The following is an 18,173-nucleotide window of genomic DNA, read 5'->3' as shown; positions in this document are numbered from 1 at the left end:
AAATGTATGGGTTCATTTCTGGATTCTCAATTCTATTCCATTGGTCTATATATCTATCCTTATGCCAGTACCATACTGTTTTTCTTACTGTAGCTTTGTAGTAAGTTTTGAAGTGTGAGTCCTCCAACGTTTTCTTCTTTCTCAATATTGTTTTGGCTATTCTGGATCCTTTGCTTTTCTATCTGAATTTTAAGATTAGGTTGTCAATTTCTGTACAAAGTCAACTGAGATTTTGATAGGGATTGTTGAGTTTGTAGATCAATTTGGGGAGAATTGTCATCTTAATATTAATTCTTCCAGTCCATGAACCTGGGGCGTCTTTCCATTATTTAGGTCCTCTTTAATTTCAACAGTATTTTGTAGTTTTCAATGTACATGTCTCACATATCTTTTGTTAAATGTAGTTACATGTATATTTTTCTTTTTATGCATTGGAAATGGAACGGTTTCCTTGATTTCATTTCAAATTTTTTATTTTTAGGGAGTAGAAATAGAATTGATTTTTATATATCAATCTTATGCCCTGCAACCTTGCTGTATTTGTTTATTAGGTCTAGTGGTTTTCTTGTGGATTCCTTAGGATTTTCTCTGTACAAGACCATGTCATCTGCAAAGAGATTTAACTTCTTCCTTTCTAATCTAACTTCTTTTAATTTATTGTTCTTGCCTAATTGCCTTGGCTCAACCCTCCAGTACAATATTGAATGGAAGTGGTGAAAAACAGGCATCCTGGTTTTGTTCTTGGTCTTAGGGGGAAAGCTTTCAGTCTTTCACCATTAAGTATGATGTTAGCTATAGGTCTTTCATACCGTGTTTCTCCAAAAATAAGACCTAGCCAGACAATCAGGTCTAATGTGTCTTTTGGAGCAAAAATTATTATAAGACCCAGTCTTATTTTACTATAATATAAGACCAAGTCTTACGTAATCTAATCTAATCTAATCTAATCTAATCTAATCTAATCTAATCTAATACTGGGTCTTATATTAATTTTTGCTCCAAAAGACGCGTTAGAGCTGATTGTCCGGCTAAGTCTTATTTTCGGGGAAACAGGGTAGGTGTCCTTTCATAGATGCCTTAGGTTGAGGAAATTCCCTTCTATTTCTAGGTTATTGAGTGTGTGTGTTTTTTTTTTTTTAAAGATTTTATTGGGGAAGGGGAAGAGGACTTTATTGGGGAACAGTGTGTACTTCCAGGACTTTTTTCCAAGTCAAGTTGTTGTCCTTTCAGTCTTGGTTGTGGAGGGCGCAGCTCAGCTCCAGGTCCAGTTGCCGTTGCTAGTTGCAGGGGGCACAGCCCACCATCCCTTGCGGGAGTTGAACTGGCAACCTTGTGGTTGTGAGCACGCACTCCAACTAACTGAGCCATCCGGAAACTCAGCTGCAGCTCAGCTCAAGGTGCCGTGTTCAATCTTAGTTGCAGGGGGCGCTGCCCACCATCCCTTGCGGGACTTGAGGAATCAAACTGGCAACCTTGTGGTTGAGAGCCCACTGGCCCATGTGGGAATCGAACCGGCAGCCTTCGGAGTTAGGAGCATGGAGCTCTAACTGCCTGAGCCACCAGGCCGGCCCCTATTGAGTGTTTTTATCATGAAAGTATGTTAGATTTTTGTCAAATGCTTTTTCTGCATCTATTGGGATGATTGTGTGGTTTCATCCTTTGTCAATTTGCTATTCTTAGACTTATGGTTACTTAATTGGTGTACAGAGAGAGGAGATAGTTGATCATGTGCTCTTGGTTGATAAGAGAAGAAACGAAGTCATTAATTTTCCCTCACAATATTAATAATATTTAAGAAACTCACACAATATGAAAAGCGATTGTATTCAGATATGAATACTGGTGTAGACTATTTCTATTCTATATTGGTTAGTATGTATCAACTCAATTGATAGGTTGAAGTTTCTTTTGGGTCTTGCATTTCCCAGATCACTTTAAAAAAGAAAATGTATAGGAGCTTGAAACTAAGTAAGGAAATAAACCTCTACTCAGATTGAGAAATTAAGGCCAGGAAGGAAGAGAGTGGGATTTCTTTTTTTCTGGTTGTACAGTATCTGAAAAAGAAGACTGACAAAGTTGAAATGAAGAACTGATTAAAAGCAATTCATCATCCAAGTAAATATCTTCTCAGTGATAAGGTACCAACTGAAGCTGGTCTATAGTTTGACCCCTAACCAGCCGACCAAACACTGCAAACTCTTCAATACAATTTTGAATATAGCCACAGATTGAGTCACTTTGTACTTTTTGCTTTTGTTTTGGTTTTGGTGCCAACAAGAAAGGTGGCTATATGGCATACCATACATCCCCCTCATCCCCATCATTCTGTTAGTGTTGAAGGGGGAACGAAGGACTAGAAGCAGCTCCTATGGAGTGAACGCTGGACAAAACATTGTTCTTTAGGCCTTATCTGATTCCCAGACCCTTTAGCTGTTTTCTCTTTGCAGTTAGTGCAGTTAAGGCTACATTTTCAGGCCCAGTACTTTTTGCTTTTGTTCTATTGGTTGATGAAAGGGGTGTGTTAATTTATGATTATTTATAATAATTAATTATATTTTATTAATTATATTAATTAACTATATTAATCAATTATGATTGCAAATTTGTTTTTCTCACTTTTAATTCTGTCAACTTTTGCCTTATATATTTTGAAATTATTTGCATTCTAATTACAATTTTTATACTTTTCTGTTTAATTTTCACATTTATTATTATGAAATATCCTTCTTTATCTTTCATATACTTCTTGCTTTAGAGTCTACTTTGGCATTAACTTAACTACACCTTTATACTGGTCTCATGAAATATCTTTTTCCATTTTTTCATTTACATGTTTTTGTGTCCTTATATTTAAAGCATGTATCTTGAAAAATGCTTAACATTGGTTGTTTTATTTTTAACCCAATCTGATCCTCTTGTCTTAATTGTTAGATTTAAGTCTACTATATTGTTATGTATTGTTTGTTTTTCCCATCTTTTCTCTGTTCTTTTATTATTCCACCATTTTCTTTTTGATTAATCCAGTTTTTTATTATTCCATTTTTCTCCTCTCTTATCTCTTAAATTATCATTTACTTTTTACCCTAGAGCTTGTGTTTACAAAATGCATATTTTTACAGTCTACTTTAGATTCCTACCTTTATGATATCCCAAAATAAAAAACCTTATGACAGTTTAACTCCATTTAGCCATCTCATGCTCTTTACTATTGTTACGATATATTTTACCTTTTCAAATGTTGTGAATCCCATAAGATATTGTTTTTATTAACTGTCAATATAAATTTCTATTTACCCACACACTTACCTTTTCTGGTGTATTTCCTTTCTATGGTTCTGTGCAGTCATCAGGGACCATTTTCGTTCATCCTGAGAAATTGCCTGTAGTGTTTCTTATAATGCAGTTCTTCTGAAAATTTTTCCATTTTTTTCCTTCTGAAACGATGTTTATTTCATCTTCATTTTTTTGAGGGGTATTTTTTACTGCATATAGAATTCTGGGATGTCACTATGTTTTCTTTCAGCACTCTAAGATGTCATTCAGTTATCTTTTGACTTCTTTAGTTTCTTTTGAAAACTGACTCATCAGTCTTCTTGTTGTAACTTGAAAGGCAATATGTGGTTTTTCTCTGACTGCGTTTCATTGGTAGCAATTTGACTATGAAGTGTCTTGTTGTGGCTTTCCTTGTATCTATTGTGCTTAGGATTTGCAGAACTTACTGAATCTATCAATTGACGTTTCCTCAGGTTTGGAAAATTCTTGGGAGTTATTTTTTCAAATACTGTTTCTGTCCGATTCTGTCTCTACTCTCATTCTAGGGCTACAATTACAGGTATGTCAGACTTGTGCAGTGTGTCCTGCATGTCTCTAGCTTAATTTTTTGAATGAAATTTTTTTCTTTAGATAACACAGATCGTTTCTTTTGGCCTAACTCAAATTCATTAATTCTGTAGGCTACAATTCTTAAACAGAAGAGGACATAAAAATCATGGAAGATGGATTGAAACTTTAACCTAGCTACAGGATAGAAAATACCTAGCAATTGGTAATCAAAACAAGAACCAAACAGTTAGCTGTTTGCATATTTGATAATAAATCTAGTTTTTACATATGCTGTTCTCTATTGCTGTATCACTATTTCTACTTCCTTTTCCCCTCCTCAAATCCCAGTAAAAGAGCCCATTCAAGTATTATGAAAATAGGAGTACTTGTATTCACGTGGAACCTCCTCCTTAGAAATAGTAGGATAACTGCACAGCTCTTTTCATAAGAAATACATCTTTCCTTGATACACATATTTAATATATTTTAAATGGGGAATATTTTCATTGCAGTTTGAAAATTGAATTGGTTTCATGATCTTGTTACCTACTGATATCTTACACAGAGTACATCTGGTTGAAAGAGAAAAGGCAGAGCGAAAAGCAGACCTTTTGGAGAAAAAATTAGCAGGTGCTAATAGACTCACCCCTTATATGAATATGAAAGGACAAGAAGATACCTTGCATAGTTATATGATGAGGGTAAGAATAAACTTTTACTGATTTTTAAAGAAACAGGATTTTTATTACCTTGTGTTACTTCAGGAGATAATTGGCACATATTTGTTGGTCCTCTTCTTGTGGAGGAGCAAAGGAAGCAGAGCTGCTTGCATGGTTGGCTGGAAGCCTTTCTGAGGTAAGGAGAGAAAGTGCAAGGAGGATCTGATCTGCAGGCCTCTGATTCTAAAGTAAGGGTTAGAGGGAATGGAGCTGAGAGAGAGCTGGGAGAAGAGGTGGTGGTTAGAAAGTAAAATATTAAAATTTTAAATTCCTGCTGCTGACAAAATCTGGGGTGTTAGATCTGGGTGTAAGGGTTGAAGAGGGGCGTAGGTAAAAGTTATTGAAATGGAGGCAAGGAATTTCAAAGCTAAATTGGTTGGATCACCTACATTGGACATTGAAATAGAGAATTATGACATAAGTTGGATTTAGAAGGAAGAGATGAACCTGGCCAGTAGTAGATAGCAATTCACAGGATTAGTAGAAGATTTTTATAGAAGAATGTTGGAAGATGATGGGAGACAGATAATTGTCAAAGAACTGGTGAACGTTTATTTTGAAATCTGTATAACAGTTTATTTTATAATCTGAATGTAAAACAAGGTCCATCATGATCCAATTAATGTGAGGGGTTCCATTTTTAAAAATTCAGAACACTTTCGAAGTCTTCTAAAGTAATTTCCATTTTTAACTGCTTCTCTCAATTCACTGTAACTTTCAATGTTGTTCCCTCTTTTCTCACTGATCTCTGCCACGTCTCTGAAAACTCCCAAACCAGAATCCATTCAACTCTGAACTTTTCTTCCATTGCTCTTATTCTGCCTCTTTTTCCTGGGCTTTTAGTGATACAAACCCATCATTACTTCAACAATTCTAGCCCTCCTTCTATTTCTCAGTTTCATGTGACAAAAAGCCTAGAAACTGAACTTGTTTACTCAACTCCCAGAGTTGAAGGTGGCAAGAAGGTGGAAAGAAGGCTAGAATTTGTAAAGGTAGACTCGTCCTATAGGAAGTAGGGGCAAAGAGAAATACAAGCATTATCTTTTCTTTTTTTCCAATTTATAATGGAATCAGGACGATTATAGGAGCACAAGGGAAAGGATGGGGGAAATAAATGTGAGTTCTTTCCTTGTCTTATAACCATAATTAAGTCTTTATAAGAATATCCATTTTCTTGCCAACTTTTCACTTGTCTTAGCGTTTATTGATGAGCCTTGCTTGAGTCAGTTATTTCATTAGGAGATGCAAAATGCTCCTTTTTAGATTTCTATCATTCCTTCTACATTTATTAGCTCAAAATTTTCTGTAAAATGTTTATCCTCATAAATCAGAGTTGTTTAGTTAGCTGTTTCTCTAAGCTAAATTTCCTATGATCTCAAAATAATTTCTCCATAGCATCATTTCAATACCTTTTGTTGTTCTAGTTTGGTCTTTTGAGTATGCCCCATTTCTTTTAATGACTCTAAAACTCTTAATTTCTTTTGATGGCCTTTTTCCTGAAGTTTTGTATTATGACTCTGTTTATATTTCAAAAGAAGGGAAATGGTAAGTTTAACATGTGTATTGACATATTTAGGATAAAGGTGAAGCTATCCTGGCCAAGAACGTTGACAGATACAACATTTTTCACTCAGAAGGACCAAACGTTGGGCAGAAAATTGGGGATAAATATCAACAAGATTTGATTCATAAGGAAAAACAAAAATATGAGTTAGACGGACCTCCGTATTCATTTGACTGGGAGACTAAAACTGCACAATCCCACTATCAGAAATTCCTCAGTCAATTGGCTACTCTTCTGAGCAACAGTGTTGTTCACATACCAGCCACGGAGGAAGCTGTGAAAGAGAGGATTCAGGAAATTGGTGCAAATGAGCAATCTTGGAAGTCTGTAAGTGTACTAACAGACAAGTTATTCATTCAAATTTGTTTCTTTTAAGACATGGTGTTTGATATAGCCAATTAGTAAACTCTGTGGCTCTAAATTTAATTTTGACTTTATTATTACAGTAATAAAAGGGAAGAGGAGCCCAGTATTACAGCGGAGATAGTCATGGTGTGAGAGGGAGTATAGAGTATTGTTAAGAGCAGTGAGCTTCTGTATGAATCCCAGCCCTGCCATTGCCAGCCGTGTGCTCTTGGCAGCTTATTTATCCACACTGTGCCTCAGTTTCATTTGTAAAATTTGGTGTGAGGGGGGTAGGGTGAAGGGGAGTTTCGGGGGGACAGAGTTCCTATCAGAGTGGTTTTAAGGATTAAATGGGTTAATATATGATAAATGCTTGGTACAGTTCAGTGTCACCTCAATGAATGCTAGCTTAAAAGTAGTGGTGAAGAAAATATTTCCATCATGACCGAAAAGTTCAGTCAATGCAGTAAAATAAATTGTCAAATCAGTTATTTGCTTGAATTTACTGGTCAAGTCTATCAAAAGATTGAGCCAGCAAGTTTAAGTGGCTATCTCGCTTTATTGTGTTCAAATCATTTTAGTAAAGTTCATGATTCTTTACCCTAAAATTCAAACGAAAGATAGATGTTGCTTAAATTCAATGTGTTAGTAAAATGTGCTACACAGTAGTCTGTTTATTGTAGAGTTCCAAATTTTTTTACAGTTTTCTTAAAATTCACTATACAATTTTATTTTTCAGTACTAACTAAAATGTCTTATATTTATATATCAAAACTTTTTTTTTGAAACCACCATCTATTTAGTAACTTAATGTTGATACAGTGTCAGTAGAGTAGAAAATACACAGTATTGAAATGAAATAGAAATCGTGAACCATGAGGAAATTTGATCTATTTTTTACCCCTACAGAGAACTGAAGGCCTTCAGCAGGAAATTCAGATGCTCACCAAGCAATTGGAGCAGCTGAATCATCACCAGGAAGAAGAAACCATTCAAAAATTAACCCAAACTGAAGAAAAGTATAGGGAACAAAGAAGACCTTTGAAACGTCTGGAAGGAAAAATTGCTATTAATGACTTTTTTCAAGGGAGATTAGACTTGGACAGGAATAAAGTAAGAATTTCCTGAAGTACAAGGCATTTCTTTGAGAATCAAAATGATCATATTTTATTATATTATCTAATATTTAAAGCTGTTAATACTATTTATACTTTTCTTAATATTGGAAAAGGGAGGAAATTTTGCTTCAAACCCTTAAACCTCATCACAGTATACACTTTAAACTTACACAATGCTATGTTGAATTTATCTCATTAAAGCTGGAAAAAATTATTTTTTTTTTAAGAAAAGCCTCTCCTCACTCCAAATCTCCCATTTCTCATTGTACACATATTTGATATGTATTGTGAGGGCATTTATTAATATATTTCTTCATGTACTTTAAAAAAGAGCATAAGAGGAAAAGGAGCTTAACGGAATGACTCTTAAAGGTAGAATTTCAGACACTGTGTTAGCTAGATATGGTGGGAATTGGAAAGGAGCCATTTCTCAATAATCAGTATATATAGTCCATTACCTTCTCCTTCTCTGAATCTATAAGGAAAAGGCAATTCTAAAAGTGGGATGGAAATAGATAGGATGCAATATAATTTATTTTTGGGAGATTTTTATTCTATTTCACTAACTTCACAGAATTGCTCATCATATTCATACCTGTGTTATACTATTTCTATAATTGCTGTACCCCAAAGTGTAATCTCACTCACTCATTTAGTCTCATTCAATCCATCCATCCATCCATCCATCCATCCAATATGTATGGAGCACTCAGTTTAAAAAACTGGCTGCGTTTAATGAAGTGGTATCAACAATGTCTTCCACAGAGTCCAAAGATGAATCCAGCTTCTACTCCTGCCCTTGAATACGTGAATGATGATTCATTTTTATGTAAAATTTTTTAAATGCTATATTAAATTTTAAAAATATACAACTAACACATGCTTTCTATAACCCTTGAAACCATGTTAAAATGTTTGAGAACAACAACAATCTTTCTCAACCCTCTTTCTGCCTTTTCACCTCAGCAACCAATATGTATCTTCTACAACTATTTCCATAGTTATGGAAATACACAAGTAGATATATGGGGATGGTGGTAGTTTTACAAAACTGGGACTATACAAGTCAAAATAGTCTTCTTACTTAGTAAGAAGTTAAGTACCTCATGGTCTTTCCTTAGATCAAAAGATATAGATTTAACTTATTCCTTTAAAAGCTACATAGCAATCAATAGTGTGTATATATGACTTATTTATTTGATCAGTTCCCTACTGATCAATTTTTTTCCGTTTTTTATGCCACTACAAATAATGCTGCAATAAATATATTTATACATATATCTTTCCATACTGGTGCTTTTGTTTCCTATAGGATTGAGTTCTAAATGTGGAATTATAGTATCACAGCATATGATTTTTTAAAATATTAATAGCCATTGCCAGAATACTACCTTCTAAAAGGCAAAAGGAGTTCACTCTCCAAATAGCAATATATGAGTGCCTGTCTCCTCTTCACATCCTAGCCAGCATTGGATGTGATTATTCTTTTAGAGTGTGTGTGTGTGTGTGTGTGTGTGTGTGTGTGTGTGTGAGAGAGAGAGAGAGAGAGAGAGAGAGAGAGAGAGAGAGAGAGAGTTTTGAGTTAAAATGGTACTTTTGTTTTTATATTTACCTGATTACTAGTAAGGTTGAGCATCTTTTTTTTTAAATACTGTTGACCATCAGATTCCCTTGGTTACCAACTACTCACAATTTGGACCTCAGAGGCAGAAAGTTGAGTACTCAAACTCCATGTTTTGTAACACATTATCTTGGGCCATGGAAGTTCCCTCACATTTATTTATTCCTTTTTAGCCTCATTTCCCCCCCACCCCACCCCCAAAGGAAATCACTCTAATATATTTAATATGTACCTTTTTATTTATATATATTCTTTTAAATGTGATTTTTGTACATACATTTTAAATTTGCATAAATAGCATAGTGTTAAAAATCTCATTCTATTACTCAGCATTATATATATATTTTAAATTTGTTGGGGTAACATTGGTTAATAACATTATATAATTTTCAGGTGTACAACATTATAATTTGACATCTGTATACTCTATTGCATGCTCACCACCCAAAGTCTAGTTTCCTTCCATTACCATATACTTGACTTTTTATTGACTTTGCCCTCTCTCTTTCCCCTCTGGTAACTACCATTCTGTTGTCTGTATCTATGAGTTTGTTTTGTTAGTTTGTTTCTTTTTGTTTTGTATTCCACATGTCAGCATCATATTTTGAAGATCCACTTAATATTGCTATTTGTGCATCTATTTCATTGCTTATGTCTAATGCATGGAAGTCTACAGTGTACACATTTGCCATGTTTGGCCTGTCCACTCCTCTAGTGATGAAGACCCCAGTTACCTCACCTTTCTGCCACCACAAATAACATTGCTAGGAGCACGCCATCCGAGTCCCCTTATGGACCTGTGAGAGAATTTCTTAGGGATGTTTACTCAAGATTGGACTTGATGGCTCATAAGATATGCACACTTAATTTGACTAAGTACTGTGAGACAGCTCTCACAGAACAATAGTCTCTCACCAGAGATACAAGAAGTTTCTTCAGTCTCCACATTTCTTGTCATTTCTTGGTATTAACCAGCTTCCTAATTTTTGCCATTCCATTAGGTATAAAGTGATTGCTAATTTAATTTGCATTTCTCTAATTATTAATGAGTTGGAGCATTTTCTCTATCTATCTATCTATCTATCTATCTATCTATCTATCTATCTATCTATCTATCTATCTATCTATTTATGTTTAGTCTTTGGGATTTTTAGTCTTTGCTCATTTCTTTCCTTTGCCCATTTTCCTATTTGGATTCCTGTCTTGTTCTTGTTGATTTCCAGAACTGTACACATGTCTTCCTCATCCTGTTCAGGCTCTAACACTCCATGACAGGTCACCTCTCCATGTGGGCTCTTGCCACACCCTTGTCAGGCTCTGAGTTCCTCCGCAGGGCAGCTTTCCTCTGAGGACACTTCTGTCGCCCAGCTTGGGGTCTGTAGGCCTGCTGTGACCACAGCATTTCACTTCTCATTTTGGTGTAGATGCCTACCTTATTCTGCCCCCCTAGTGGCTTTAGGGCTGGACTGTTCAGAAAGGAAGGGAAGGAAAGGATGAAGTATAGGAAGAAGAAGAGCACTGGTTTATAGTTAACCTTCCACGCATCCTGATAGGTGCACTTATATAAACCATAATTTTTCTGTCAAGAACGACTTCAGCTTTGTTCCACAAATATTGACATGTACTGTATTCCTTTAATTTTAAATATAGCAATACATTTTTCAGTTTCCAAATATATAGGGTTTTAAAAATTTTATTTTTTATTCCAACATGGCAGAAATACGATATGATCCTTGGTAATTTATTGAGGCTTTTAACATGGCCTAATACTTGGTCTATTTTGGTAATTGTTTCATGTGTGCTTATAAAGAATGTGTTCTCTTTGTTGGGTGTAAAGTTCCATATTATTCATATGGTTTAGATTGTTAGTATCTGTGATTATTTTTGTTTCCTTGATTCTAGAAAAGGTATGCTAAATTCTCCAGGTGTAATTTTTGACTTATCCATTTGTCCCTGCAGCTCTGTCAGTTTTAGCTTTATAGGCTCCTGGAGCACAAGCACCCACGATGATCTTTTCTGTCTTTTTTTTTTAAGCACTATGAAACATTTTCTCTTTTTGTCCTGTATAAAATATTGCTTTACATTCTCCACTTTCAGAAATTATGGTTCTGAAAGCAATTTCCTTTTGGTTCATATTTGCCTGAACGTGGTATGTTTTTATCCTTTTATTTTCTGCCTTTCTCTGTCTTCGTGATTAAAGACAATGTATGGTTATATTTTTAAAATCCAATTGGAAGGTATCCAATTGGTGAATTTAACATGTTTACACTTACTGCAATTAATTTCCATATATTTTCTTTTCTTTTTTTTTTTTTTTTTTTGGAGGCAGTCTTTTCCTGGTTTCTTTCAGACAGATCAAATTTTTCTTCTGCTGGTTTTAAAGTTATATATTCTGTTTTTATTCTTATGCTGGTATTCTTTTGTTAGGAGCCATATTCTTGTTTACTTAATATTTACAAGAATGTCATGTCCCTAAGTCTCTGACCTCAGCCCCCAATTATGTTGTTGTTCTCTAAATTTTAAATTTCTGGATTGTTAGAATATACTTTCTCTGTTTTCTTTTACTTGGTCCTAATTATTTTTAGACAACCACTAAACTTGACCAAGGTATTTTATCACCCTTAGTTGCATATCTCTTGCATCATCCTCCTGGATTTTTCTCCTTATTTGAGCATTTCTACAAGAGTTTTTGACAATTTGATCTTTGTCTGGCAAACTTTCTGACACAATATGTGCCTAATAACATTTTTATTATACCCTTATATTTTAATGACAATTTGACTGGATATAACCTAGGTTCAAAGTGCCTTCATGAAATTCTTTTAAACTATCTCCTTGCATCCCCTGTTACTATTAAGATGTCTGATATCAATGTGATTCTTACTTCTTTGTAGGTGATCTACTCTTTCTCTTAGGAAGTTTTTGAGTTTTCTCATTTACTTTGATATTCTTAAATTTTGTTATGTGTTTAGATGTATGGTTTTTCCTCATCTCTCTTGTTCGGCACTTTATGAACTTTTTAAGTCTGTCATCTGTCAATTTTATCATTTATTTCAACATTTTCCCCCTTCATTTATTTTCTTTTGATTTTTTTTCACACTTCTCTTTGTTTTCTATACTCTCTCCTTCTGTGACTCATATCTGAAGGCTGGAATTTTAATTCTATTCTTCATGTCTTTGTATGGTGGTTAATTTTGTGTCAGCCTGGTTAGGCTATGGTGCCCAGATGTTTGGTCAAACACCAGTCTAGATGTTGCATTTTAGATGTGATTAACATTTAAATCAGAAGACTTTGAGGAAAGTAGATTACCCTCCATAATGGTATTAATAAAATTGTCTACTTACCTGTACCCTTGTTAGCGATGAGTCATCACTTTTATTGTGATATTTTATTTTCTGGAGTAGTTTAATAATGCATATTTATGGTGAAAAAATATTTTACTTATGTAAATATTGTTAAGTCTGCAATTTATCAGTCTAGAGTAGATCTGATATGCTAGTGTTAAATACCATCTTAAAACACAACTTCTTCATTTCAACACTGTTGATGTCTTCAAAGAAAAACTCCAGAACTAAGAATTCCCAGATAGAAGAACACAGCAGGATGTTCAAACAGCTAGAGAAAGACAACAAGCAACAAACATTATTGAAAATTAAACAGAATTTGCAGATTGCTACAACTCAAAGATTAGAGGAGGAAATTCAGAAACTTCAGAAACAGCTCAGTGATTTGAAATTGTCAAATAAAAATATGAAAACTCAACTGATAAGAGTAAATGTCCTTAAGGTAAGTAAAGGAAATGAGGCTTTCAAAAATTCACTTAAGCTTTGTTACGGTCTTTTAATACTTTAACTGCATATTTCTCACTGAACTTTAAAAAATTAACATTAAAATTATTTTACATACATACAAAAGAATAGATAATATTAAAGCATATATAATAATAAACTTTGATACCTGCAAATCTACCACTAATCTTTAAAAAAAGACTATTATCAATCTCATGGAAGCCCCCATGTATTCCCCTCTCTACTTTTCAAAGGTAACTTCTAGATCCCTTGCTTTTTATTTTAGCCTTACTTTTGTATTTCTTGTTGGGGTAATAGTTAAAAGGTTTAGTCATTTTGGGGGCTCCTCTCTGGACCTTCTCTATTTGAAGCTTCAGTTGTAATATTTCAAACATACATTTTATGTCTTAAACCACAGGTGCCCTAAAACCTTATTGATCAACTTTTTTCCCCCCAGTTTATCAGTAATATTTCTCTTAGTTGAGAGCCAGTTATTTTCTCTATTTAATTAGCTCATACTGTAAGACTTTTGAGGACATGGAACACTTGTTAAACCTCTTTAAACCACAAGTGCCTAGTTTATAAGAGTGTTCAGTGATGGTTGGTTATTGATGAGTATGATGGTGGGGAAATGTCCTCTTAGTTCATACATTGGAGAATTTTCTTTCTTTTCCATGTATCTACCTCTTAAATAAAAAGGGAAAAAAAAGAAGAAGAAGGACTAGAAGCATGATTGCCATGTGTCATGCCTGCCTACTTAGATTTAGAAGAGATCTAATCAGAGTCACCTCCTTTTCCCCCAACCCCAACCTTACACCCTCACAGGACAAAACCATTGAGAAACTCAGGCAATCTTTAACAAAAGTTGAAGCAATGAAAGGGAAGGCAGTTATGGAAACAGATAACTTGAAAACTACATTAGACTCGGCCAAGCAAGAGGCAAGATGGGACAAAGACAGGGACCGTCAGGTGTTAGATGCTGTCACTCCTGAGCTCGGCAAACCAAAGAGCACACTTGAAGAAGCATCAGAACGACAACAAGAGGTTATTATTATTATTATTATTATTATATTACTATGTTAAAATTCTTTAAGTTGAAGCGATCAACACCCACCTCAACTTAGACTTTACCTCTTAGACAAAAGGAATTTATTGGCTCATGGAATCAAAGGGAGTTAAACAACCAGAGCTTTGAGAGAGCAGAGATGCACCTGGGCTCCAGGATGAGCATCTGGAAACTTCTGAGGCCTTTGTCACCATCTCTTCTTGGCATCTCTCTGTGTGTCAGCTTGTCTATCTGACTGACAGCCACAGAGTTTTATAGCCAAGAAAGGGCCAGCTTAGGCCTATCCTAGGTGAATGAACAGTGGAGAGGGATGGGGATATAAGATTATCTCAGCTTTGGTCTGTGTACACACCAACTGACTAACCAAAGACAGGGAGGGGAGGGACTTGAGAGAATGGAAGTTCAGGGGAAACCATGTGTTTGAGGCTGGGTCACTTGCTTCTAAAGTGGCTTAGATTTTCACTATATTTATAAAGCAGATATTTTAGGAAACTCTTAAAAGCCTGATAATTTTGGGCTATTGTGGGATTGTATGTCATACCTCCATATTCGCATATTAGGTGCTTAAGAAGTGTGAGACTTTAACCAATGATATTAAGAGTCTTAGAACATAAAGTCATAATATTGTTTTCTTTTTCTTTTTTTAACTTCTGCATATTCACTTTCTTGATTATTTTTATTCTTCTCCTCAGTGTCCCTTATTATATTTTCTGTCAGATCTCCTCTCCTTTGGGCACTTTGTAGTTTACTCATTTCTGAGATGATTCTGTCTTGTTCTTGCCTAAGTTAAATCATTACATTTTCCTTACTCACGCGGCATCTTAGGCATCATTTTTCGTCCATTTCTATTCTGAATAATATTTAGAAAGGTGTTTTTTCACCCCATTTCTGCAAATCCTCGTCTAATTGATATTGAATTAATAGCAAATGTGTGTCAAACATGTTTCCCCTGTTTCATGGCCGTTTTGGGGGGGCGGAGTATTTTCATTGCCTGAACAGTTTGTGTGATACTGACTTTCTATTTTCTTCTTTAAATAAGTTTGTATGGATATTATTTGCCACTCATCTATTCACTTTAAAATCCCTTTGATTGCCCTGCCCTCTTAATTTCAGGTGTTTCTACTTTAGAATTGTTTGGGGGCAGGGTTTATTTACTACGTTTCTTAACTCAATACCACCCTCTTCTGTTGGTAGTGAGTGGTTTCTAAAATTTACTAGATCAAGTCTTTCATTTTGAGGGGTGGGAATTTATGTGATATCTGACTCTTCAATACTCTCGTATATATAATTCCCTGTTTGTATATATAATTCCCTCTCTTGTATATATAAGTTCCACTGTTTGCTTTTTTCCCCTTTCCTTTATCACCAAGCCTCCAAGACACACCTCACCCTTCTAAGCACCTCCCTCTCCCCCCAGAAACCTTGCCCTAACAACTGCCATTTCTGGTCTCACGGGCTTCCAGGCCCCTTTCTTTTCCTTCCTCACTTGCCAGTGTTCTGATCCACCAGGTCTCAGACGTGTCCTTAGTATTTCCCCATTTGGCATTGTGCCGTTTCTGGGACACCAGTGGAAAACAGCTGCATCCTCCAGAGAAGCTGCCTCTTCTGGTTTAGGATATTCATTTCCCCACTTATATGCTAACTGAAGTCTGTGGTATTCTCTAGTTATGCTTTAGGCATAATTTATGGATGGTTTTATCTGTGTCTTTGTTGATCACTATGGTTTTTGGAGGATGGGTGGAGAGATATATATTTAGGAGTCTACTAATACCATACAGCAAATCAGTTCAAGAAGTAATTACCTTACATATGAAAAACAAGCAGCAATAAAATTAGATTTAATCTATAAAAGTTTAAAAATTAGGAAAAAATCTTAAATGAAAACTTTAAATAAAGACTTCTTGTAATAGAAGAGACCATTTTTATAGCTTAAAAACATTATTTGAATATAGAATGTTACATTTCATAAAGAAATGTTTAATAAGACTAAATTTCTAATACCAATTTCATTGTACACAATAAGTAGGTGGCCAAAACTAACGACATGTCTTGATTTTTGTGGTGATTCTTTGTAGCGTGTCAACTTTCGAGAAACTATAATGAAGATGTTGGGATTTAACATGAAAACAGCAGACAAGGAAATTATCACTCACCTAAGGCTTATTATCCAAGCTTATGAAGCATCTAACAAATTGAAAGTTGCTTCTGACTGAGACTGGATGATGAATAAACACATTTTGCCTTCTCACTGCTGCCAACAAGAACTCAGCAGATTATATACATTTCCTCCAGCATCTAGAGTTTGGCTACATTATGAATAAAACACATTGGAAAATTTTTACTTGAATATGTTCTGTCCTTTGATGTATGGCATTTAACTTTTTTTTGTTATAATATTGTTCTATACATTTATTTATGGTGTAGTCTAGATTGTTACTTGTAATATATATTATCCAATTATATTTATTAACTATTTTAAGCAGAATATTAATCAGAACTTTTGTTGGAATATTTATATCTCTAGTTAACCGTCTGTTTCTAGAATGAACATTTTATTGAGTATACCCTCTTACGAATCAGGTAAAGTTGTATTCTATAACTTGAATCTATCTTATCTATTTGATTAACTGAGAGTGTGTGAAAATCAGGCATGAATTGTTGAGGGGTAGGAAAGTCATTAAGAATTCTTATAAATGTGCAAGAGAATATAGTGTGCTTTTTATTTTCTTAGTATTTAATAGTGTCTGCTGGTGTTTCTAAGTTAATGGACTACTTTTCAAATAGTATAATTTCTAATTTATTTCATTAAAATAGGAAACTGCTCTTCTTATAAGGTAGTTTTAGATTTATCCAAGATGTCCTCTGTAGGAATAGGTGGGAATCTGGACAGGCCTGTGGAGACTCAATGCCTGCTGTGGTCATTTTAAAAGATCTCCTGTGGCGCTTCATTTTAGAGGGATCTTCAGGGTGGAAGGAATCTTGTTACACTGGACCTTACAGAATTAGCACTTTGGAAGAAAATGATTATCTTGAGTACTCATTCAAGGAAAAAAAAATGAGAATCACTCCCTTTCCAAATGGTTGTAGCCATGTTTCTCAAACTGGGGGGCCAAGGCACTCGGGTGCATTGCAGGGATCTTAGCTTGTCATGGAGTATTTCAAAAACAGTAATACTTGACATTCGTCAGGAAAATACTCCAACTATCAGCTCCAAGTAGTCTATAGTTTCAACATTGGATCACTCTTCTTTCTTTTAATGACATATCTTTGTGATGGAAACTGCCCAGGGCTTCTCAGGACTTATAAATTTGGGGTCCAGCAGTTGGTGGTATCACTACCAAGTAATCACAGGATCCTTGGTTACAATGTAAGAAATCCATTACTGTTCCTCTCAAGAATATCCTTGGACTGGCAAAAGAGGAAAGGTAGGGACACCCTACCCAGAGCCTCCACCGATAGCCCAACTCACTCAAGCTGTAAGAACCACTTTCTTGTTCAGGATACCACCAGGATCAGCTGCCTACTACAGCCTCAGCACAATGAGCTGGAACGATTGTACAATCCCATAAGCTAGGCAGGCTGTCACCTCTTTTCCAGAGCTTCCGAGGAACACAGCTATTGTACTAACTATGGTTTCAGATGGTTACTAGATTTATTGGGATGATCACTTTGCAAGTTATATAAATGTCGAATCACTATGTTGTACACCTGAAACTAATATTGTATGTCAACTGTAACTGAAAATAAAAATAAAATATTTTTTTAAAAGCTGTGTCAGAATCACTTAATGAACTTAAATTTTTTTTCTGGGCCAGAGATTATGATTCAGTTAGTGTGGTGTGAGGCTGAAGTATTTTTTTAAAGCATTCTAAGTGTATAAATTGATGAAAATTACTTTGGAAAACAGTTTGGCAGTGTATTAACATTAGCTTCCTGTTGCTTCTGTAACAAATTATCACAAACTTTGTGGCTGAAACAATACATTTTTGGAGGTCTCACCAGTTGTTGGCAGGTCTATATATTCCTTCTGGAGAGGGGAGAATCCATTTCCTTGACTTTTCCAACTTCTAGAAGATGCCTACATTCTTGACTCACTGTCTCTTTCAGCTTGAGGGAGTTGGGCTATGGG

The 18,173-nt window shown here is 35.0% G+C and overlaps 1 protein-coding gene across 1 annotated transcript in view; it reads left to right on the top strand.

Annotated features, from left to right (window-relative positions):
* The window catches only part of LOC109448241 (uncharacterized), a 38,962-nt gene extending 21,192 nt beyond the window's left edge, over positions 1-17,770 (top strand). Inside the window, exons 4-9 of the mRNA XM_088797367.1 lie at positions 4,388-4,523; positions 6,118-6,432; positions 7,360-7,563; positions 12,749-12,976; positions 13,804-14,022; positions 16,120-17,770. Coding sequence (XP_088653493.1) covers positions 4,388-4,523; positions 6,118-6,432; positions 7,360-7,563; positions 12,749-12,976; positions 13,804-14,022; positions 16,120-16,257 — 1,240 coding nt within the window. The 3' untranslated portion in view covers positions 16,258-17,770. The remainder of the gene's footprint in view (positions 1-4,387; positions 4,524-6,117; positions 6,433-7,359; positions 7,564-12,748; positions 12,977-13,803; positions 14,023-16,119) is intronic.
* Positions 17,771-18,173: the final 403 nt, after the last annotated feature.

Source organism: Rhinolophus sinicus, chromosome 3, assembly GCF_057876585.1.
Source record: "Rhinolophus sinicus isolate RSI-liver-muscle chromosome 3, RSI-T2T, whole genome shotgun sequence".
Classification (NCBI taxonomy): Eukaryota; Metazoa; Chordata; class Mammalia; order Chiroptera; family Rhinolophidae; genus Rhinolophus; species Rhinolophus sinicus.
Note: the sequence above shows the minus strand (reverse complement) of the source record. Positions and strands in the feature narration are given on the sequence as shown.